Genomic DNA, 24,747 nt, shown 5'->3' on the forward strand with positions numbered 1-24,747 from the left:
TCGGATGCAGACAAATGAAAACCATGGATATGCAAACCATAAAAATGCAAAAAACAAAACGCTAAAAAAAAAAAAAAGTTATCCTCCCCGCGAATCGAACTCTCAACGTTGCCCGGGCGGGCGCGACGCGCGAAACCACTGAACCACCGAACAACCGATTTGCCAATGCGATATAGCAGGTGTACTAGATGGAGGCCCATCCTTGGAGTCGCACGTCGGTGTTTACTAGCTAGTTTACAGAATTCCTGACTTGTAAACTCAAATTTCTTAAATAGCGCTTGCGCAGCAAGGTTTTGCGATGCCCCCGCAACAGCTTATCGCCCTCAACTCTGCTATTTTGCGAAGCGCTCGCAAAAATAAGTGTGCCCGGCTGCGACTGCGATTTTGGGATAGTGCTTGCCGTACTTTGGTTTTACGTTAAAAACCTTTTCCGATACTGATCTCTTATTACCCAAATTACCCTACGTAACTCTTCTTCTGCACGAAACTATTTTCTACAGGCGAGCAGATCGCACACGCATTCCGGGGTAGCCAGGGGTAGCGGCGTCGCCGAAGAGCACGGCCGAAGCGTCGAACGCCAAAATACGGATCGCATTAGCGCTAGTGTTGAGTTGTATGGGCTTCATTGAACTTACTGAGTTTATTACACTCCAGAAACTAACAAAATAAAGCCGCGTTCATTGCGGCACGAATGTTGTCGGGGCGCAGTTTCTCTCGGTCGATTCCCGACGACGCGTCGGGCGACCAGTCAGGCGACCGGTTTTGTTGGCGTCTTCGGTCGGCGAGTCAGTCACACTACGGCGACTTTCCTTCGGCCGACGTGTATCTGTCGCCGTCGGCGTAGTGTGACAACGCGGTCTGGATATTCGGCAGTTGGCCGATGGTTTGGCGACTCGTCGGCGTCGCGTCGTCGTCGCCGTCGTGTCGGCATAGTGTGTCTGATACGACCAAGCGACCAAACAAGCTGTGGTAACTGGAGTTCACGTTGACGTCGCTCGAGTCGCTAACGTTGTATGACGTCACAAACTTTGTTACGCTGGCAATTCCCTGACGTCATGGTTAGTGGCGCTAGCGATGGGTCCCGATTTCCAGAAGAGCATTTAGGCAATTTTTAGAAGCGAATTAAAATATATATTAAGCGCTTGCTGTACCAAGCACTTCGTGTTGAGGGTCGTTGGATGCAGAGGAAGCCTACAGCAGGCTTTTTACAGAGTTAAAATTTGGTGGCACAACACCTTTAAGTTGCCTCACGTGCTTCGAATGCAAAAGCGTGGCAATATTTATTCCCAACTTTTTTCGCTGCAACATCACGTTCACATCGCTTTGTTTTTTGGCACGAAATACTTGAAACTGGCTTCTTTTATGCCATACAAATTTCGCCAGCAAGAAGACACCACACCTCCCCTGGATTATGGTGTTGCACAGCTGGTGAGCAGCTGTTCTACTCACGTGCCCGCACATTGACGTGTCACACGGCACGCATTATTACAACTTTTAAGTTTCAAATTCATGGTTTTGTAAATTTTGTGAAGCGGGCACATTGATCCTCAAAGCTCCTGATTCGTAGCCGATACCCTAAGCCTGTATGTGCCACAAGAAGGAAACTATGGTTCTGCACTTGCAACATTAGGAGATAACACAGTTGGAAGAGCGCAGGGCTGCTACAGTGCAGACATGGTATAAATTGGATCACACACATTTTTTATCAATACCCCTGTCACATGGGCACTTTCAATCGCGGTTGACTCAATCCGGATCGGGCGCTGCTACATGGCAATTTCAATCACACTCGAGCCCGATCCCGCTCCAGCTCAATCCTGGTTTCTGAAGCGCGATCGAGCTTTCCAAGCGCAATCGGACGAAAGTGGTGATACTCTCGTCCACACTGACTAATGGCACAGAAGTTGACAACTTCAACTAACCCTAAAAATTGTATGAAATAACTTGACCCAAATAAGCATGCGGTAACATTTATATACCTACGTAGGTATATAACCTATATATAACGTTACGTATACCTACGACCGTGCAAAGTTACCAGACGCCGGCCGCGAAGTACATTTTTGGCGCCGTGTGGCTTACGTGAGTGCAACCAGTGCAACTTCTCAATCGAGATTGAAACGTGCTATGTAGCAGTGGCAGCGAGTCGAGCACACTCAAAAAGTCAATCGCGCTTTGCCTCAATCCGGATGGAAAGTGCCGTGTGACTGGGGTCTTGTTTACGCTTTACTGTGGTGACCATTTTCTTCACAGACAACTACCACAATGGTGTTTTTTGCAGATTGAGGCACTTAAGGATTTCAGCTTAATAATAAAAAAAAGATGCAATTTTACCTAGCACGAATGCACAAAGCCTGGTGGGACGAGCCAGCCAAACGTAACCGTGGTGCAGAGGTTTCTGTCTTTAGGTACCTTCCGTGCCCTCACAACCCCCTGCTGCACAACTACACGTGAAGCTTGGACTTTCAAAATTGGAATTAAAAATTTGCGCCTGTTTCCAACCCTCTCCTGCTGAGGCCACAAACAATAGCAGGTGCACCACATAGATCTCGAAATATGGGTAGGTCCACTATACAGCACTTGTTTCAAAATCGCCCCTCCAAAGCAAAAATAAAAACCTCTCGCTCACACATTCACTGTTTGTGATATATTCTAGCTCTGATGCCTGTTCTTTTCTACCGCTTGACCTCTGCAGACCTGGGTATGTGAAAGTCCTAGTACACGGTCGCATCTCTTCTTGCATTACCGCGCCTGGAAGACATCTCGCAGCTTAGTGCAATGGCACACTTCATAGGCAGGCGATGCTGTCGGAAAAAACAAACAAATCTGAATAATAATAACAGCAACGACGAGGATTCCAGTTGGGTTGGTTGATTACAAAAATGAAATAGGAACAGTACAATAGAAGGACAGTGAATGCGGACTGAAACAGTCCGCAATTACCAGCACCGCCCTTCAAAGGCTCCCATTTCTTAGGCAAAGCTTGTCGTCAAACCTGAGACGTGGCAAATTCACGAGCGACTGAGCTAGGATTGCATTCCATGCCAATTTGCCTAGCACGTCAATTTTCTCAGCTGGTCAGTCTCAACGCAATTGTGGCAGACTCAGAAAGGATCAATCGGAGGATTCGCACTAATCTCGCGAGCTCCGACACCACCACTCGTACGGCGCGAAGGAATGCGTCCAGACAATGTGTCTCGGAAATGGGAAAATCGCGCGGTTTGTATGCCGCGCATTTGAATGCGCCCAATCGAAGAACCGGATTTGAGGCGCGAAACCGCAGTATGAAGTGCACGACCGTTAAGTCGTCGTATCTGAGAAAGCCGCTACGAATCACACCAGCGCTCACCTAAGAGGCCGGCACAAAGCAACTCTACGCTTGGAGAATAAGCTTTCTCTTTGTGTACTCACCAACGAACACTCACTCCGTTTCAGGCCGGGAAGGGAGGTTAAAAAGCGATGAGCCTTCAAGAGCAACTCTACCGATTGAAAGTAGCAGTGCTAAAGCCGGGTTATTCACGAAATATCGCAGTAAACATACATGATAACCACAGAACAGCCCCATAAGCACTGCAACTGCTGCAACCACGCCAACTCGTGCCACACAGCTCGGATTGGATGCGATGTTGACTTGATTTCAATCAGCCCAGCTTTAAAATTACTTTCTTTTGCAGCGACATAAATAATCTTTAGTTTTCAAGACTTTTCAGTATCACACATTAGGATTGGCATTTGGAGTCAGTATTTACGTTAGTAATAAAAATTGAAATGAAAGTTATTTTTGACTGATGATTTCTTTCTTAAGAAATAAAAAAGATTTGTTTTGGTTACTACTGTTGTTTTTATTTTAGTTGAAAACGTAGTTCTCCGCTCATGCAAGCATTCTGTACCGGGTACACCAGAAATAGTTTCGGTGCTTCATCAATAATTCGACCGATTCTTGTAAAAGTACTTGAAGTTTTTTGTGTGCTGTTTGAACGAATGTCGGTAGTAACGCAGACACGTTGAAGCGGAGGCATCGTGCGAAGTCGTGCGGTAGTGCTGGTAGTGCGACATCGCAAGCATGGCGTCTCCATCCGCGTCATCTGGCCGCTGTCCTAGACGAACAGAAAGCTCTATGCCGAAGTTTTTGCAAGGGGAAATGTTTCGCGGAAGGGACGAAGACTTTAACGTTATACGTATTCGAATCGCTTCGCAGTGAGTGTGGGTAAGGTTTTTCCAGTGAAAGTGAAAAGGACAAGAAATTTCGCCAGCGTCAATGTGCGAACGCTGTACCGGTGAACGTCGGAGAAGGAGCAGACGGGAAGAATGTTGACGCTGAAGAAACGTGCTGGCATGACGGGTCGTGAGCGCAAAAAGAAGCTGGACGACTCCGACCTGTGGTCGTATTTTGAATGGTCGTGCACACAGTTTTTGAGTGAACAATATTTGTCTCTTCGATGGGGACAGCGAACGGCGTCACGGCAACTATGCCCAGGTTGTTAAACGCCACCGTTTAGGATGCGTAGATTCCGGTACAAAAAGCGGTCTTCGTACGCACTGTTCATCCAAAAGCTACGCACGTTGCGCAGTCTCGCCGCCGCGCCGGGTTGCGTAGTGCAGGCGCCAAGGTAGGCAGATTTTTAACTCCAACGAAGCGTGTGTCAAACGCCAGCCGTGGGAGTAGTTCAGGTTGCGGGTTCACGAGACCGTAGATACCCTGAACAAGAAGCACCTGTCCGGACTGGCCTGCTAAACCTATGCCCCAGTGGCCTAGAGGTAATGTGAAAACTTCTTGAATGTACAGGGAAAGTGTTTTGGCGGAATGAAACGTTCGGGCGACCGTCACGAAGATATGAACGTAGAGCACTACGAAAATTTGTTTGCTGAGAAATTGCTGTCTCTCCTTCTACTTGAAAGCATTACATTTATGAACAACGCTCCGTGAAGCAGGATATTTTTACAAGGAAACGAGGAGGATGCGAACAACGAAACGTGGTGCTGTGGTCCGACGTACGAAGAAGAAGCAGCTGGGCAGGCACGCAGCCAGCGCCAGTTCTGTCTCATGGCCAACATCATGTAAATACTGAAAAATACATCGTTCGCCCATCTCATGGTTCACGTCCTTTGGCCTGCCACCACGTAACATTTGGTGGAGTGTGCGGGACAATCTTCATCCTAGCCCCCCATCATCGCGCCGTCTTGGCTGCTGAAGCGATCTTCTCCATGCTCTTGGACGGCATCGTCATGCCCCAGCCCCGGTGAGCCATCAGGGCATCTGTTCCCCAGCTCGCGCCCCCAGCCTATGACGAGCCGAAATCAGCCGAGACGTGAGAAGCCGCGACCAGACAAGACGAGGATGCCGTCCCCCTCCCCCGTTCGCCGGCGCATCTTCTCAAGGGCTTTGGACGTTGCTTCGTGACGTCGGCGGGCATGGCTGTTCCGGGGACAGTGCTCACCAAGCTCGTCATCCTCATCTGTGGTGGCAACGACGTGTTCACTGTGTATTATCATTTCATTGTTCGTGCTCGCTACACTTGCTCACCTACGAAGGCCTCGACCAGGATGGTCTCCCTCGACGGCGGGGCTGTGTTACAAGAAGACGAGGAGGAGGAGAACAACGAAACGTGATGCTGTGGTCCAATTTACGAAGAAGAGAGATATATATATAATTGCATTCAAAATTTTCTTTCTGCTTCAGGTCGTTTGAATTGCTGAAGGGTGCTAATTAATAGGTAATTCGGGTTTTATTCACAACTAAGTTTTCTTTGACGGCCTCTTTCCGGAAATAATTTAGTATTTTGAGATCCCCACATATTTCAACAACCGATTTAGCCCTGGCCAATCGCCCCTTGTGGGTACGTGCCAAAATCTTTGAGGACGTCATCATCATCATCATCAAGAAGCTGGGCAGGCCGACATCACGTAAATACTAAAAATACATAGTTCGCCCATCTCATGGTTCACATCCTTTGACCTGCAACCACGTAGCAGTATGGTGCCACGCATGAGTGAGCTCCAAAAAGCAGATTGTTTGCTTGCCGCCCTGTCACTGGCAACCGAATACGGTAGAGTTCGTAAAGGGGTGACACGAAAGGCTTTGTGGCGAGGGAAAACGAGGCATTCAGGTTGGAAAACGTCGCAAGGGGATGCGCTGAGTGCTGAAGAGCGGAACTACTGTGTACTGTACATTCTGGATCAAAGAGACTCGATGGAGAAACTGGACCGTGTCATCGGGGGGGTGTTGGCAGTGAACCTTGGAGAGGACACACGAGTAGTGGTGAGAGAAAGCCTGATGCTGAAGGCACGCTGCCCTTGGTGCGAGTGTGGGTCATCATCGGGAGAGGCTGTGCTTACGACGTGTTCTTGGTGCATTTTACGTGTTTCTTTTTGTTTGTTCTGCTTAATGCTCGAAAGTTTATCTGTGTGGTTAAACAGTTCTCAAGTGCTGTGCAGTGGTTTGGACAACTGTGTCCGTATTTATTTTCCATTTTTTTGCAATGGCTTGGTGATAATACTGAACAAGTTAACGCAAGCAACGTCAACGAGACATTTCATTTGAGCCCATCTTCTCCAGCTACCCATGTCTTTTCACAGTTGTTTTAATGATGCTAATATAAATTTCATCACGAAAGCATTTGCATTTTTCTTGTTTCGTTTCAAAGTGCCTTTTGCTCAAAAGTTTACCTGTTTGATGGATGTTCTGCTTTATGAAGGGCTCTGCAATTTGTTGTACAATTGTCTATCTGAACCTTTTTTCTGTGTGTCTTGGTGATGATTGCTGAACAAGCTGGCTTGGTAAAGCAGTGGAAATGACAGGAGCTTTCTATTTTTTAATATTCTGTTCTTTAGATTATGAATTTTACGTGTCCAGGAAGTTTTGTGGCGGCAGTTATGTTAGCTGTTCTGTTTGCTCAGATGACAATCGTTAACAATGCCTTCCCTATGGAAGAACTTAACTTCCGAGTGAAGTTACCATTTGTTTGCGAAAACAGCACAAAAGGCACTGTTTAAAGCATTTGGAGATTCTTTGTTGAAAAGTAGTTCATTATTAGGGCCAACCAAGGCTGCCAGTGAGTTTTTTTCTTCTGTTGCTTGTTCCCCAGAACGTCTTAGTGCTGTTCATCAGTATGCCTGGTAATAATTGAAGGAAATGTACTTCGGCGTGTTAATTGTAAATATGCTTTAATGTGTCAGTATACGTTCGCAGTTGATTAGTTTTTAAATTTTGCTAATACATACACATTTCTTTAGCTTTGTGAATTTTTTTTGTGCTCATTTATTCATGATTCAAGTGTATTTCTTTTTAAATTTGTGCACGTACATACTGGATATCTGTTAATTGTTTTATTTTGCTTTCTTCAAAGTAATCAGCTAAACCTGGATATAACGAAGTTGACAAAAATTTCCATTCTTTTGTTACGTGCAGGCTTCGAGCTAAGGCTTGTGTGAATGAAGCAGAAACGAAACAAAAATGCTAGACATCAGTGACGGTGAACTCACCCTTAACAATTTATTTCAGTGAAAAACAGTGTAATTTCCGCCTGCTGCCTTCACATGAGCTTCGTTATCGCACGCCCCTCCAAATAACCAAGGCCACTTACCCCCGTACCCAGAAACGTAACTTAAGTATCACTTTTGCCTTTTGACACTTTTCGGTGCACTATCGTGTTTCAAGGACCGACCGAACTTATGCTGAAAGAATTGGGTAACACTAAGGGTAACACTGGGTAACACTTGGGTAAAGTGGAGTTGATGTGTCTGCCGTTTATTTCCATTCATTTTTTTTTTAATTTCTATAAGTCGTGTAGTTGCCTCCAAGAAAAATAAGAAAAAAAACTTGTATTAACGCTTATTATTTAAGACACCTTGTTGTGTTGTGGCCTGAAACACTCGCCACAGGGGCCAAGGTGTGGTGCTGAGTACGAATATGCCAATTACATCCCAGCTGCGGTAGCGCTTTTTTGGTGGAGGTGATAAAGGAAAACGCCATTGTGTCGAGATTTCGGCGCACGCGAAAGATGTCCTGGTGGCCTAATTATTTTGGTGCCCTCCACTGTGGTGTGCCTCACCGCCTAGGGGTAGATTCAGCATGTTAAACATTCAAAATTTGAAACATTTTTGCCCTATCCATAGGCCTTAGTTGGTATGTACCTAGTGCCACATTTGCTTGTTTTTTAAATTTCAAATTTGATTAAATTTCTCATTTTGGCCATGATCTTGATCACTCTTATTGCATGTGAGCCTGCACGGCCAAAAACTGACATATTTTTGGAATGTACTTAAAGAAAAGCATTTGAGTGGTCCTTTAAAATGAACATTATAACTTTGTTGCTAGGAGGATGTTAGCTAACATTTAACTAATCTGTCAATGGTTATGCCAATCTTAGCAATGCTTTCATGAACCAAGCAATTTCTTACAAAATTCACTGCACAGTATAGCAAAAATTTTGTTTGGAACGTCTATTAGAATACAGCTTCAGCACTGGTTTGCATTTTTCACAATTTCAGAGAGTGCAGACGACCTGAGGGAACAGCCCGAGACGTTCCCAAGCCAGGCACTTGGCCTAGCCTTCTTATCCCACGAGCACAGGGAGGAGCCACCGGGCAAGTTCCAGTGCTCCCATTGCACTTACTCCAGTGATCTGAGGTGAGCTATTGCATGCGTACCCTACGCCTTCACAGAGAAGAAGCACCGGGACTTTTCTAAACACAACGGTATCGATAAGGGAGATGTAAGTCCCACTGTTAGCTAAGAGATATTACTTGATCGTTACATGGTGTCCCATACCACTTGATCATCCACAGATAAAGCTTTGCACGACCTATGCTATGGCATTTTTGCATTTTGTTTAGACCATAGGATGCAAACCTAAGCACGTATTGATGGGATGCTGGTGCTGCCTATACAAAGAAATTGTGGTACACTCATAGCTAAAAAATATATATTACCCACCACGGTGGCTCAGGGGCTAACGTGTTGTGCTGTTGAGCTCAAGGACGCGGGTTAGATTCCCAGCCGTGGCGGCCGCTTTTCTCATGGAAGAGAAGAGCGAAAATGCCCAGGTGTTCGAGGTTCCGGCGCACGTTAAAGATCCCCCGGTGGTCAAAATTAATCCGGAGCCCTCCACTATGGCACGCCTCATCATGTGTAGCGTGGGTGTGTTAAACCTCATAATCAATCAATCAGTGACTAAAAAATTTTCGTTAAACATCCGTCACTCTATGCATTGATGGTTGAACTTGAATGACACACTTGGGTCCCAAATGGGCAATGTGAGTGGTAACGTGAATATGTCTGACTGTGAACCTTGAAGCCGCAACTCTTTGAGGAGCGCGTACAAAGTTAGTTTTTTTATGAAACATGCAAGCTTTATTTTCTAGGCGCCTCCAGTTCCACAGTGTAAAACCATCTGTATGAATTTGCATGTCATTTGTTTAATACTTTCACCTAGCCAAAGACGATGCGGGCCTCTTCAAGGGAGAAAATTTATTGGAGCAAACTTGTGCTCCCCTAAAAACTCAATGAAATTACAAGCAGTCAACAAAGTGATGGGCACACACAAACGTCGGCGAATCAACTGTCATAGCATTTGCCCTGTAAGCATTTATCTTTCTGAATAATTCTTTGTTAGCGTCTAACTAGATTAACTCTTTCGTTACCACGCCTATCCAAATCGATCACCGGTGATTGATGATTTATAGTGCCTATTTTCACATGTTGTAGTTGTTTCTCGTACACCTAATGCGGCCAGTGGTTAGTCTAAGCACTGCACTTTTAGAATCAGTTTAAATTTTTCCCTCTGCGGCGACATTGAGATTTTTTATGGCGTTTTTCTTTTTGCGAGCTGAGGGGCGTGTGTTTTTGAGGAAGGGGGCGTGGCTGCTGCACTTGACAAAAAAGCATGCCGCTCATGGTTAGACTGCATTAGCTTATAATTTTTTTTCATCCAAAGGCTCCTGGCAAGTCAAGTACCAAATAATGTTGTCAGATTTGTAATCCGACAGCGTTGAGAGGCGATAATTACTTGAAAATAACACCAGCTATTCACTAGTGATCTTTGGTTCGGAGAAAGGGTCACTCTATTCTGCCAAAGCTTATTTCTGATGGTCCCCCGCATGTCTAGCAAGTGTGCCTGGCATTTTCAACCAGTTTCCAGCAGTTTCGGTTTCGTTTTTACGTTGCGAAATTCATATTTGGCGCTACTATGCAGTTACCCAACTACAAGCTCATTTGCCATGGCGCCTCCGTTGCCCGCTACTGTTCCTCGAAACAAGCATGCCGCTCATGCTTCCACTTTACCCAAACCTTACTTCTAAGATAACAGCTTCCGCTGAAAGTCGAAAAATAACACCGAGTCGGCGTATATCAGTTCAGACGAGGAGAACGCTTCCAATCGGCCTTGAACACCGCCAGCTGCTCACCGGCCAGTTTCGTTTTTGTCCAAGGGCAGTTCCGGAAGTTTAGTGCCGCTTCTTAGTAGAGCTTTCTATTCTGACAAATTCTCCAACAGCCTTGTAATTGTTTCTTTTTGAAATTGTTAGGTGGTGCTGCGTAGTAGGCTCGTAGTGCTGAAATCACTTTATAGCACGACGGCGGCGGCTTGGTGAAAGCTTGCTGGGCACGATTCTAGCGCATTGTACCTTATTCCTGCAAGCAGGGCTACCATAACAAGTCAGAACATGATAATAAACCGCACATTAAAGTTCTGACTGATAAGTGATGATCAGAACATCAACAAACATCCACCACAGAGTTCGGTTTTCGACTCCAAGCGGATTGTTTCGCATCTCTTGCTGGCCTTCAGTATTGTGTGGGTCAGAATCATTGACCGGGTTTTTTTATATCATGTAGAGGCTAATTTTGGCCTTTAATGATGTCAAACCACCAGATTTCTTCCAGAGAACCATCCAAAATAGCAAAATTTGAAATAGAGGTTGGGCTTCACCGCAAGACATGGGCATTACGCGTGCTAACATTTTCTTTTATATCTGGCAAATGGTACCGCGCAACTCAATCTTTTCTTCTAGGATGGTTTTCTGAAATGTTCACCTACAAAATGTATATTCTAAATTTTTTCTACTACTGGTGGTTTATTACACAGAACTTCCTATTTTTTATTTTCTCTGACACCTGGCCAAAAATTTCGAATTTGATAATTTTTTTCGCAATCATTATTTATAAAAACATTATTAAAACTGATGTCGTTTGAAAGCGTGTGGAATCATCTGCATTTTGTGTCACTGCAGTGTGTGCCTAACTAATATGTATGGCACAGAAAAAAATGTTTTGTTAGACCCCTCAAAATTGGTCAATTTCCCGCGGTAATGAAAGAGCTAAGAAAGCTGGCGATCAAAGAACATTCTAGTCTAGTGACGACAGGACGAAACACTCACCCGTCAAATAAGATTGCCTGTACAGCATACGAAAGTAAGGGAAGGAAACGCACCCTTCACCTCAACAACGGATAAAACAGATGGGCTCGTCCAGATGCTAGCAAAAAATTTCTCCCACCTCCCCTCGCGGGAACCCGTGTAGATGCGATGCATAGGGGGTTCCGTTGTTGTTTCCGCTAGGTTGATTCTCCCATCGCATGAAACGTGCCGTGAAATCCCTGCCGCGGCTATGACACAACGCAATCCACTTTAATCCAAGCCAATCCAATCCAATGACCCTCGCGAGAGAGTGTTCACTATCGGAGAGGAGAGGGGGTGAGTGGCGGAGAGTGCAGCTCGCACGGCGAGGAGAATGGGGCAGGGGTGTGGACGGACAACAACAACGCCGTATGGAGGGACAAGGCGAGTGAATGAGATGCAGTCACATCTAAAAACACATGAGCAAACAAAACAGATGGCATGGTTTGTAGCATTACCCCCACTTAAGAGTGCATCGACCCAATGCTAAAATAAAACAGTCATCTAAACAATAAAGAGTCCATCATCTGGCATAGCAGGGCTTGAGGCGAACCACATGGGTGACTCCGGGCCGCATGCGTCGTGATATGCTGGAGTCACCATCGGGAACAACTTTGCAGACAAGTTGGCCAACTTATCTATGAGGATTCTCTTAAAGGGACACTGAAGTGAATTTGTCAAGCTCCCGTTTTTGCTTGCACTGTGTAGACTGGCTCAAATTAACACACTATTCATCGTTTATCCGTTTGACAAATCGGTAATTATTTTACAAAGCGCGAAAGAATAAAAACTACTATGCACGGTTTGCGGCGGCCGCACCAACTAAAGGCTGTGACGTCAGGAGAGGGGGGCACCGTGATTGGACGATGCCCAAGGTTAGCAATCAAAAGTTTCGGTTTCGGTTTCGGTTCTGTAAAACAACATGCTTGACATCTTGTTGGATGGGCATTCACGATTTCTCAATTATCGCCGTACCGCGCTTCTGCCATGTTGTCGGCTGTCAAATGTCAAAGATAAACCTCCCAGGGCGGCTTGGAATCGTAGAAATCACTAGACGAGGCCTACGCAGTAGATGAACGCCCTCCGCGTCACCGCAGACTCTCAAATGCCATGCGCTTTTCCCGCATATTCGAAGCTTGCCTCACTCATGTCTGTTCGTAAAAAGCTAGTTCGCACCAGGCCAAGGGTGTGCTGATTCAGGCCTGGGCCCACTGCCCGCAAGCAGTCGGTGCTTGTGGCAACAGCACGCCAACGAGAACTCGCTAGCGCGTCATTGTCAGTATGCGCGCGTTCTGCGATCTCACTCGTGGAGCAGTGAACGTTACGGCCCAAAAATGGTGAACTCAGTTCAGAAAACATCGGCCGCATACGAAAAAATCAACTCACAAAAAAAAAAAAAAACATGTACCCTCGGGGATTCGAACTTGCGACTTTCAAAACAAATTCCAGCGCCTCAGACCGCTAGGCCACGAGCCGGCGCTGGTGGGTTTGGATATATAAAGTTTATAATGTATGACCAGTTTACACTTTTATTTATTTTAAGCATTTTAAGTACTTTATGTGACTATTTGTTGTATATCACTCCTGCAGTAAGTGTCCCCCAAACTTCCACAATATCTCACGTCTAGCAATTGCATTTCTTTGACGGAAAAGCGTTCGCAGATGTGCGGTCGTGCTGCTGACCGCTGTGCTTGTTTACCCAGCGCAAAAAAAGTGCTTCCTGCTCCCTAGTTTTGCGCTGTACGGTAAAAGTTTCAGGTGATTTTATTTTCTTAGTACCTATATTGACTTCGCTGACTCTTCTCCCGCCTTCAATTGGCCTTAGATTTTCCTACTAGCGTAAAGTCAGCGAAGCGTCGCATGTGCACTTGTGCAGCGCTTGTGTGGAGCGACCCGGACTCTGAGTTTGACACAGTGTACAAACTAACAAAGTAAGGAAAGGCACATTCTTTCATTCACAAAGGTGTTGTGGCTTAGTTTCAATTGAGCGAGCGAATAGCGACGACCCGTCGGCGGCCGGCGGACGAAACGCTGGGCCGACTGACTCGATCGGTAGGTCGGCTGGTCGGCGAACCGTGCAGTAGCGCAGCCATTTTCCAGCTCATCTCCTGCTGACGTCACACGAAAACGCCACAGAAAATGGGCGAGCGTAAAGAGAGGAGGACAGCATTTTCGAATTGATTTTTCTACTAAATAAATTCGCGTAAACGCGGCCAGAGTGGTCTAAACAATGCCTACGGACTCCGAAGTACAATTTGCGCGAGTAATCCCGCAAAGTTTACAAATCACTTCAGTGTCCCTTTAACAAGACTAGAGTTCTGTCACCAAACCAGCCACAGTAGTAGTAGTAGAAACTTTTATTGCGCCCGTGATGGGGTCAAAAAATTACTCCCACCTCCCCTCGCGGGAACCCCTGTGTAGATGCGACGCATAGGGGGTTTCGTTGTTGTTTCCGTTAGGTTGATTCTCCCATCGCGTAAAACGTGCCGTGAACCCCCAGTTGCGGCTATGACGCAACACAAACCAAAACAATTCACTTTACTCCAATCCAAATGCAATCCAAGCCAAGCCAAGCCAATCGAATCCAATGCAATGCCCCTCGCGAGAGAGAGTTCGCTATCGGAGAGGAGAGGGGGTGAGCGGCGGAGAGCGCAGTTCGCGCGGCAAGGAGAATGGGGGAGGGGTGTGGACGGACAACAACAACGCCGTATGGAGGGGCAAGGCAAGTGAATGAGATGCAGTCGCATCTAAAAGGAAAGGGACGAAGGAGGCCGTGTCTTCTACTCGTCTTCCTCCCCTCTTCCTCATTCGTCATCCAGAAGTCCTTGGATTCCGGCGGCGGCCTCGGCCATCCGGACCTGAAACTGCACTTCCGAGTCGGGGCTGAGCAAAGCGGTCTCCCATTTTGCTCCATGTTCATTATGGTAAACGAGTTGCACCTAGCATTTGCTGCACCATTTTGGTTCTCTCTTGTGGGGCACGACCATAACATGTGGTAGAGGTCCGGCCGACCCGTGCATAGCTTACAGTCTCCTGAGTATATTCCGGGATAGTAGCAACTGAGCGCAGCCTGGTTTCGAAACGTGTTCATCTGTAACTGCCTCCACCATACCGAGTCCTGTTTAGTGAGGCTGTGGTGCGCGGTGGGATACTTTCGTCTTGCCAGTCTGTAACGATCTATGATTTCTGTGTAGGACACCATGCGATCTCTTTCCGAACTGACGCGGTGGGGTGAGGGGGGATTGATGTCTGCCTGGTCGATTAAACCTCGGGCCGCATCGTGGGCTCTCTCATTTCCTGTCAGACCCGAGTGTGCTGGTGTCCACGTTATTTGAATTTTTCGTACATTTTTAGCTTTCGTGAGTATGCTCGTGGTTCGAGGCGATATCCTACCTTTTGCAAAATTTCTAACTGCCGATTTCGAATCGCTAACAATTATTTTTGCGCTGGTGTTGGATATGGCCACCTCCTCACCCTCCATGGGTCGCACCGTAGCGAGCGATGCGGCTGTGAGTAACTGTCCCTGATGATCGACTATCGCTACCGTCATGGCGTCGCGGGCATGATATTCGGCTGCGTCGACGTAGACCACGTCCTCTCATCTTTCAAATCGTTTGTCTAGCGCACGTGCTCGTTCCTGTCTGCGCTCGACGTTATGCACAGGATTCACGTTTTTGGGGAGTGGGGGAACGTAGAGGTACACTCGCCACTCAGGGGGATATCCTCTTTCGGGCCTGCCTGTGTTTCGAATGCTATTTCTAGCGAACGAAGAATGTCTTCCGGTCGGGCTCTGGGATAGTTGTTCATAATGGGCCGTTCTCTGTGCCTGACCAATTCCTCGAGCGTGTTGTGAAGGCCCAACGCTTCATAACGATCATTTGCAGTGCTGAATGGAAGGCCAATCGCTCGTTTGAACGCTTTTTTGATAAGGCAATTGATTTTATTTTCTCGTCCGCTTTGAAATTTAGAAAGGGAGTCTCTTTTTTTTTGTTAATGTGTTAATTTTGTTAAGCAATTTTTTTGTTAATGTCTTGCGCGTACGTCGACAGCATGTTTTCGAATTTCTTGCCGAATGCCTCCAATGTACTGTCTATTTTATTTTCCATTCTGCATTCTAATTTCTCTAATGGGGGTGTGTTGACTGGGGAAGCTCGAAGATTCTCGTTCTGCTCCTTTTTTTCTTTAATGGCGGGGGATTTGTTCTTTCTTGTTCAGGGGTCGTATCCATTTCTACCTGATTTTGTAGCTCGCTAGTGGACGCCTGTTCCGGCTGTTTTTGTTCAACTGCTTTGTCGGCGTGGGTATGCTTTATACGGGCTATTTCCTCCTTCAAGGCTATATTTTCGCGCTAACCTGTTCCAACATATGTCAGATTCGTGTAAGTTCTTTTTCTAGCCTGCCATTTTTGTCTTGACCTCTGGTGGGTCCCTGACCATCATTTTTTACATTTAACGGAGCTTTCGAACGTGAGACCGTCCCTGCCCAGCTCACCGTGTTGTTGTTGACTTGGCCTCGAGATCCTGCCATGGGCGACGTGGCTGCATTGTCTCCGTTTGCTTGGGAGCTTCGAGTTCTGGAGCCGGACTCTCATCTTTCCCTGCCACCTGCAGGTTGCTGCCGAGACTTGGACCGGGAGCGATGTCGGCCTCCTGTTGCCGGTGCATGCGGTCCGTCACTCTTGTTTGGCAGGCGAGGAAAGGAACTGGAGCGACTCTTCTTCCCTTCCTCCTCTGAGTCCTTAAAGTGCCCTTGTCTACTTTCAGGTCGGTCTCGGTAATCTTCTATGGTGCGGAGAATTCCCGTGCACCTTTTCACTTTGCCGTCGTCTTCATGGTGGAGACTAGAAGATCGTTGCTCTTGCTCCTCTTGTTGTCTTTTTTTCTTTTCCCACTGCCTTTGCTTGAGAAGGAAAGGCATTCTGAAGCACTGGCGGCACGTCTTGCCGCCGGTTGCACGGTCTTTACCACACAAGGCGCATTTCGTGTCGCACGGATGGTTCTTGCGGGGGTTGCGCTCGCCACATCCCTTGCAGATTTTGTCTTCTGGCGCTGGACACACATCGGATCGGTGACCGAGTTTGCCGCACTAGTCGCACACTTCGTGTTTCTTCTTGTGGAATAGACACCTGTACTCCGCTCCTCTGTAGTAGACAAAGTGGGGAACCCGTTTCCCTTCGAATATTATCACGACCGAGTTGGTGTTGCCCATTCTTCTGGCTTGTAATATCGTAGGGTTCTTCTTATACACCAAACTTCGCGTGATGTCCTCCGCCGTGTTGTATGAAGGGATGCGGTGAATGACCCCTTTGACCGTATCTTCTGGTGGAACTGTGTATGCGACGGTTTCGTAGATGGCATCGCCTACTCGCAGTTTTCTGATGCTGTTGTACTTCTCGGCATTTGTCATGGTCGGCATGCTTATTATAACGATGTTCTTCGTAGGGTTTGATCGGAGAATGTCTTCTTCCGCTTCGTCTCGCGTAACGCTTGCCGCGGCGAAAACTGCATCTCTAATCTGAGCGTCGCGTGTGGCCTCAGAATGATTTTAATATCTTCTTTCGGCAGCTGCGGAGCACGTGGCGGCTGCGAGTTGCGTGAGCGCTTCGTGAAGAGTTTCGTGGCGGGTGTCGATGACTTCCTGCCGTCGCGAGCTTGTTGTTCTGCCGTTAGGCATAGCTTGCTGATCGCTCGGCTGTTGCGCTGGTGGTGGCTGGACAGCCATCCTGTGTCGCTTTCGAATTCTTCTGGTGAAATTGACTGACCATTGACTTCGACCTCCATGTCGCCGATATGATGGTCGGAGGCAGCACTTTTCCCCGGTGTTGCAGTATACGCAGCCGGGGTACCGAGGCCGTCACCACGTCAGAGGTGGCTGTGTAGTGCCGGAGCTCTCGCCAGGCTTAGCGAGTCCCCAGCCACTCCGGGTCGAAGGATAGCCACAAAAATAGAACCGCTGGTCCGATCTCCCCGAAGTTGGCGTCCACCTGCGTCATTGACCTTTGTGGATCCGATGGCTGAGAGAGGGTTGTGCGAAAATATGGTAGTTACGCCACCAGAGAGATGAAATTTTTTTGCTCATTTGAATGCTTTGAAACTGAAGGTTTGGGGAATTTTGTGGCTGCGCACCTGAAGGACGTAGTAGGTAGTGGACAACGAGGGGGCTTTGTTCACAGCCTGTGCTTTCAGTTTTGGCAAGAAAGGTGATGAGGCCTGTCTTGAAGATGCATGGAGGTGCCTGAAAAGCAACTGCAGTGGTTCTTGTTGGCATCACTTTGGAGGAGTCCTTTACGATGAATTTTGTGTCATTGCTATCGAGGAAGCGATGGGCGACTCCATCTTGCAAGATGTGTTAGAAAGCTTGCAAGAGGACCCTGGCAGTGACAATGCCACCAAGGACGAAGCTCCAAGAAGCCTCAAAATGCTTGCGACATGAGATTGACTGGGCCGTAAGATGTGGTACAATTCGTGTGGACATATCAATGCAGTGTTAGGCCATCTCTGACAGCAAAGCAGGTGCAAAATAAAGCCACAGAGAAGTTCGTGATAAATCAAAGGGTCTTTTGTTTGAGTCCTTTAAGGGACACTAAAGGGTGGAAACAACGTGGTCTGTATTGGTAGATTACGGCGCTGGTGATCTAAATACACCGTTCTCACAACTAGGCCGAAATGCGAGAAATGTGAAAACAGGTGTCGACGCCCCGTACGCTTTTAGGTACTACGGTTTGTGATGTCACAAAAGTTGCGAACGGCGAGAGCTCATTGGAGAAGCATCTCTAAATGTGAAACAGTTATAAAATCACCAGTTGCTGAGTGCTTGAGCACGTGAAATAGATGTACATCAAAGCTTTCTGTTATCTGATCTTGTTGAAAAAAACCCAGACTACAAGTTGTACACATTGTGAAGCAGGATGCTTCCCTCACTATTCAGTCAGCCATCATGCTTTGAGTTTTGTTTTGGAAGAGCATTGGCACGCAATTAGCGAAGGCAGTAACCTATGGCTGTAAAACGCCTGCGCTTTTGAGAGCAATATCCTCTGTGGGAAGCAGCAAAAGGAATTAGGTGCACTGCAGGTATTTAGGTGACCGATTTGAGCTTTCTATCTCCCGTTCTCCGCGTGCAGCTGTTGCTATCGGTAAAGCGTTCCCTGCACCCATTTCGAGCCTTATCACCCGTGAAAGGTTTTACGGCGGGTGGTTAGCTGTCTGATCTTACCTTGTGCTCTTCTGTTCACCGCGAGCAGCTGTGCGTAATCTGTAAAGTGTGCATCGCTTTGCTTTTGTTATGTTTGGGAAAGCAGGAGCACAGGGACGACGACTATTATGTTTTCCGGTGTATAGGTCGCGGCTTTTTTCTGAAATTTTCGTAGGTGCGTCTTATCCACCAGTGTGACTTATGTATGGAATAAATTTGGTACGTGGCGGCCGTGCGTGGTCCACGCTCGAAAAGGTGCCTGTGTGCTGCGTGATGTCAGCGTCCTGCGTCCTCTTTGGTACCGTGACAGTATTGAGGTTTAACTGTATTCACTCTATTACTCAGCCATTTAGGTGCACTTTATTTCGCCTGCCCTTGAGGTTGTTGCCGTTAAGCCTAATTGTAATTATGCATAGTCTGTTTTGACTTTGAGAAAAAAAGTGCTTATCTGCTTTCTTATTTTCCCAGGTTGGTTAGCAGTTGACCAGAGCAACTGATGTGGGGTTATTGGTGCCCGAGCTCCATTTTGCAGTATCATTTTACCACAATAAGTACTGACCTTGCCATTGAAACACGTCATTCACCTGCCGCAGTGGCTAAGGCGTTGTGCTGGTGTGCATGAGGACGCAGGTTCGATTCCAGGCCGCGGCGGCAGCTTTTCAGATGGAGGCCAAAAGCCAAAATGCCTGTGTGTTTGAGATTTCGGCGCATGTTAAAGATCCTCAGGTGGTCAAAATTAATCCGGAGCCCTCCACTATGGTGTGTCTCATCGCGTGTGTAGCGTTGGTGCGTTCAACCTTATAAAACACCTGCCAGGTTTCCCGAATCGTCCAGGGGACTCCCGAATTTAGATGGTTTTGTACGATTGTACGGCTGAAACAAAAATCTCCGAAATACACACCTGTGTCAGGCCAAACCTTCCTCCCAGTCTGGCCCCACTGCGCTGTAGCTACCCGACAGTCTAATACAATCCTACAGCGATTAACATTGTTATCAGTGAAGATGTTAAAAAGCGTAGTCAGCCATGCGTGGAAGTTAAACTGCTTAGTACCACAAAAAGGCTAAAGGAGAGAGGCAGTTAAGCATAGTAAAGAAAAATTGCGCCCAGTTCCGAGCACCCATTCGACCGGCGAGCGTCCGTAAGACCTTCCTGTCTGTGCAATGAACGTATTTTCATCACATTACGTCTGGCACAACCCTCAGTCACGTCCTTTTGGCGAGGTGTCGCAGGTGAGAACATTGTTACGCTCGGCAGTATTACTGGGACTTCCTAAAAAAGGCAACGTCAGCCCCACCGGCGATTTAGCATCTGAGCAGTTGTGTATACTTCATTAGTAGTTGTTTGAACGGAGCAGTTCAGTTCCTGCCTGTTGTAAGTTAAAAATGAATTTAAATTATTCCACTCTGCTGCTACTAATTTCTCGATCCCTCACCCCACCCCCGGTCGGATCTCCCTAATGCCATCCCGGGGGGAACCTGGCAGGTATGTTATAGTCAGTCAAATGAAACACGTCATTCTTGATGGCATTCAATGGTGTCTGCTTTGTTATCTGTGTATAAGCTATGTTGATGATGGTTGCTAACTCTTTGCATTCTATTTCCTGCTACCTTCACCTGGCCAGCATTGATGTCGCCCGGCATGAGAGGACCCACACCATTAATGCATCCCCACTCCGCCCGCTGTACCCGAAGGGCCTTACTCCGGAAAGCAACCCAAAGGCAGACCTGTTGGAAGAGGCGCCCTATAAATGTGAGGTCTGCGGGCAGCGGTACACGAAGGCTGGTAACCTGAGGCGGCACCGGAGACTCGTGCATGCGCCAGATATTCCCTGGTTCACGTGCTCGCAGTGCGAGAAGGGCTTCACCCGCAAGGATGCCCTTGAGACTCACCTGCTGACCCACACACAGGAGAGGCGGCACACGTGTCACACGTGTGGCATGCGGTTTGCGCGACTTGGAGACATGAACAGGCACCACAGTATTGTGCACGACAGGCAGTACCCGCACTACTGCCCACACTGCGGGAAGGGCGTGTCGAGTGTGGGTAATCTACGGCAGCACCTACGCACACAGCACCAAAACGAGAGCAAGGGTGCTGTGCGGGAGAACGATGACTGAATTAAAGTTGTTAAAGGGACCATGCAGACAAAATACAACTTTGTTTTATTCGAAAGATTTCGTGTTTTATAGTGCTCTCAGCGCTTGTCCGGCAGCAAGTGATGCTGTATTCACTGAGAAATTAATCAATTTAGGTTAAAATTTTGACTCTCCCACCAAATCGTGCGTTTTTGGCATGTCTGCCATGAAGTCAGAAGGGGGGTATTTTAAACAAACTTCCGCTATGTCATTCAGCTCTGCAGCCTTTCTGGCCATCAGTCCTCCCAGATGGTGCTATACCGCACTCAGCCACGGACTGTTGTCCGCCGTTGTCTTGTTTTTGACCGTACTTTAACTTGGCTTGGCTTTGGTACTGTAGAAAGTAATCATTTCGTGGAACTAGGGGTATGCTGGACAAACGGGGTCACGTAGGACAACATTGCTTTCACCAATCGGCCAGTGTCGTCTAAGACAACTCCAAAGCGGCGGACTGCTGTGCAGCTAAAACAAGCGTAGTGCGCCCAGTATCAACAGCAGTGCGCATCGGTACTGCGATGTTTACGTCTGTTTTCGTAACTTTCATTGTTTAGCCCACCATTCTTACTACTGTAAAATGACTACGCATTACATTTAAGTGCAGATAGCTCGTTCGGCATGCTTATAAGTCCTGCCTAATTTGCGTTTGCTTTTGCTGGCTTCAGCCAATCGCACGGCGGGGCATATGACATCATAGGTTCTGTTGCAGGAAATTGGCTAGCGGGTCGCATAGCCATTCCCTTTTCTGCTAGTTATATAGCTTATTCGAGCGAAGTGTGAATTAAAAGTGGTGTCGGTGGGATTCTGACGAGGTAATCTTTTCAATGAACTGAACTTGTGTTTTATCTGCAGGGCCCCTTTAAACCCTGCAGTGATAACGAATGCATGGCTTTAAGCAGTGAATGGTTGTACAGGCTTGTGTTCTGAGTGAGAAATTTTCCCTTGTGTATGTTTTTTCATAAAGCAAGGGTGCTGTGGGGGAGAATGGCGAGTGAATGGAAGTCAGTGAGCCATGCAATGAGAAATACTGTGTCCAACAGTTTGGCTTGAAACAGGTAGCGTTTGTACGCGTTAGTGTTCTTGGTTGCATACTTTCCATTGTGTATGCTTGTGTATAAAAAAAAAGTGCTGGGGGGGAGACCAACGAGTGTAATAAAGTCAGCGAGCCATGCAGTGAGAAATATCATGCTCAACAGTATATAACTTTAAGAAGTGTGTGCACAGGTTTGTGTTTGTTAAACAACTTGCTTTGTGTATGTTTGTTTATGTTTGCCTCTGCCCAAACACAAGGCGACAAGCCGTCCAGACTGCTGTTAGTGTGTGCTGTATATTCCAGTCTTGTTCAAATGTGTGTATTACACATTGCTGTTTTTGTATTAACATTTGCACTTTTCCAGACATTTTATGCCAGGCAGTGTATGTTTTGTGCTCTAAATTTGCACTTTGATGTGCTGTTACAATATTTTTAAAAACATTCCTTTAGTGTGCATGTTACATGTACACTCCTGCCGAGCAGCTCATTGGTCTCTTCGATTTGGCTACACTTTCTGCACCAGTTCAGGCGGTGCAGCACTCGCGCACTCGATTTACCAGTGCAGCTTGCGCCACCTGCACTTCGGCCCTCGATTTGACGCCGTGCTGCACCAGTTCTTCTACACTTCTGCACTAGCCCCTGTGCAAGTTCTCGTCTCGTGCAAGGTGTAGCGTGCGAAAGAACTGCCGCTGCACTTGCACGGCACTTTTGTGAACTAGTGCAGAAAGTGTAGCCGAATCGAGGAGACCACATGTAACATTCAGCCAGTGGCCCATTTTTGTTGACTTGTTCATTGAGTTTATTTTAGCAGTTGAGCAGTTTAAGCTTGACCTCTGGCCGTGCGGATTATTAACAGAAAATTATCATCGGCGAATTAGAGGGGGGAAAATGCTAGGCCAATAACTGTGAATGGAAGTGGCGAAGAGGCAAAGAGCCCACGAAAAGGTGTTGGGAGTGTGTGCATCGAGAAAAGTATGTGGCTAGGGAGGTCCTGGGAATCTAATCCAGCACTTTGCACCGTGAAATGGGCTGCCCAACCACTGGGCCACCCCAAAGGCTGGGTGATGAACAGCGGCAGGGAGGAATAACGTGCAGCGAATTGGAAAGAAAAAAACGGTTCCCGTGGTTAAAATCAAACTTTGTCCCTTGGGTTATGCAACCGGCATTTATCAATTTGCGCTACCATCGCATTCGGGGCGCTTAGCATTTCGTTTGGGTTCATAGCGCGGGCATTGGCTTTGGACTTTAGCTTAGTTGAAGTGGACTTTGACTTCGCACTTTGGAAGTTTGGTTTTTGGACTTGAGGAAGGTAGATTGTGGTCTTTTTTTAAACTCAGATTGCATAGAGAAAGCTGATTTTTTAATCATCTTTTTCTTACGAAAGGGCCAGACCTAAGTAAAGCCAAGTTAAAGCTAGTGGAGACCACCTGTTGTTGAAGACCAACAGATGGTCCTCACAACAGTGAAAACAATCTGTTGTTTCCTCAGTCTTCGCATCTCAACTACGAAGGCAGTCGAATTTTTTCGGCATTCTCGTTTGGCATGTTCAAATGTTCTCGAATTTGCAAATGTTCTTGAAAAGAATAATCATTGAATTTGTATTTGTTCGTGCCTATTTTAAATTGATTTTAACTGGATGTTGACTTGCAGCCATTTTTCTTTATTGTCTTGGAAGTTTATGTTTATGCAGTGGCAATGATCAGCATTGTTAATGACACGCAACGTTACTGCAAATGTTTCAGCTTGTACAACATTCACGATAAGTCGATAGGGTTCTGAGTGGTAGAAAAACACATTTAAGATTGGTACCCCTTGTACTTTTGGAAAACTTTGTATTCTGTATACGAGGCCTGACCTCAAAAGTCGTCACTGTAAAAGCATTAGTTAAATATGTTGGTCACAAAGTCATCGTCTGTGATACAATGTGGCCTACTGTTCAAAGAATGAAAAAATTACATGGCGATTATCATACTCCCTAATGCGAAATATGTGCGCAGCGCGAACTGCAGTCATCTCGGTCACAGCGCAAATTCACTGCATCTCAGGAAGTGGTCACAGGATCATAGAACCCACAGCGGCGCTCGCTACTCTGTCAATATCTCGCAGTGCTTCGCTGCTGCCAATCATATTGTTGCTAATCGTGCTTGAACCTTTCGGAAAAATGTCACGTGGTTCAGATTAGCCGAAGACAAGGAGGCGGCTACTCATGGCAAATTGTGAGGGGGAGGCAGGGAGACGTACCGAGACGTGGCGACAATCTGGGAGATGACGCCTTGGCAGTGCGTGCCGGCCTCACCTTCACACTTTTGCCAGATGCCATTCCTCCGTTTTCGTTCTGCTGGAGTGGCTCGTTCGCTTGCTGGGTTACGCAGATGCCGCTGCCTTTGTTGCTGCGAAACCTGTGTATCAGGCACCAAAGCGCTGTGCGCTAAAATCAGGCCAGTGCATGGTCAGAAGCCACCACCATATCGGAACTAATTAGGTTGACTAATTGGGTTGAAGAGAAAACTTACAATGCTTTACCGGGTGGCATTTGAACTAAAGCCTTTTGGAATGGGAGGCGAGTGCAGGAACCCTGGACCACAGCAGCTTGGTGATTCTAGATGACTTAAGGTGGACATTGTGAATGGGTTGTGGCCTTTTACTTAGAAGTCTGCAGCAATATGTGAAATTAGTTGAGTTGGTTGGTGTTCATGTTGAAATGGTCCGAGTGGTGGGGAAATTCACTTCTGCATATTTTTGGGAGTCGTCCTACGCATAGCTGCAGTGATGAATGAGTGGTACTGGTATGTGCACGTACGCCTTATATCTATCAGTGAGATGAATCAACTGTAGATGACCACATTACACATGTTTATGCTGTAATGCAGTGAGCACATAATAAAAAATTTCATGCAATTGACTCAGTTACCACTAACTGCATGCCTGCAGGTCTATAAGGTTGAAAATATGATTTGGGTGAACTGGGATCGTAGCAGAGGGGATGAAGATTTACT

At 46.9% G+C, this 24,747-nt stretch overlaps 2 protein-coding genes across 4 annotated transcripts in view; one reads left to right on the forward strand and one right to left on the reverse strand.

Annotated features, from left to right (window-relative positions):
• The window catches only part of LOC144142243 (uncharacterized), a 70,187-nt gene that overhangs the window by 42,800 nt on the left and 2,640 nt on the right, over window positions 1-24,747 (reverse strand). The window contains exon 1 of one of the 2 annotated variants that reach the window (XM_077673605.1): window positions 3,412-3,584. The exons of the other annotated variant lie outside the window; for it this stretch is intronic. The gene's annotated coding sequence lies outside the window, so the exon portion shown is untranslated. Of the gene's footprint in view, window positions 1-3,411; window positions 3,585-24,747 lie in introns of those variants that run through there. 2 annotated transcript variants of the gene reach the window in all.
• Window positions 3,785-24,653, forward strand: LOC144142244 (zinc finger Y-chromosomal protein 1-like). 2 transcript variants are annotated; one of them, XR_013316926.1, is made up of 3 exons: window positions 3,785-6,348; window positions 8,491-8,629; window positions 20,208-24,653. XR_013316926.1 is itself a non-coding variant. In XM_077673607.1 (3 exons), exons 1-3 carry the CDS (start codon window positions 4,740-4,742, stop codon window positions 20,701-20,703), a joined length of 654 nt encoding a protein of 217 aa, XP_077529733.1. In that variant the 5' UTR covers window positions 3,785-4,739; the 3' UTR covers window positions 20,704-24,653. The 2 variants fall into 2 exon arrangements, 1 of the variants encoding a protein (XP_077529733.1); XM_077673607.1 differs by having other exon boundaries at window positions 3,785-4,758.

The sequence above is a fragment of the Haemaphysalis longicornis genome, unplaced genomic scaffold, assembly GCF_048455015.1.
Source record: "Haemaphysalis longicornis isolate Haplotype H1 unplaced genomic scaffold, Haemaphysalis longicornis Haplotype H1 scaffold_6, whole genome shotgun sequence".
Lineage (NCBI taxonomy): Eukaryota > Metazoa > Arthropoda > Arachnida > Ixodida > Ixodidae > Haemaphysalis > Haemaphysalis longicornis.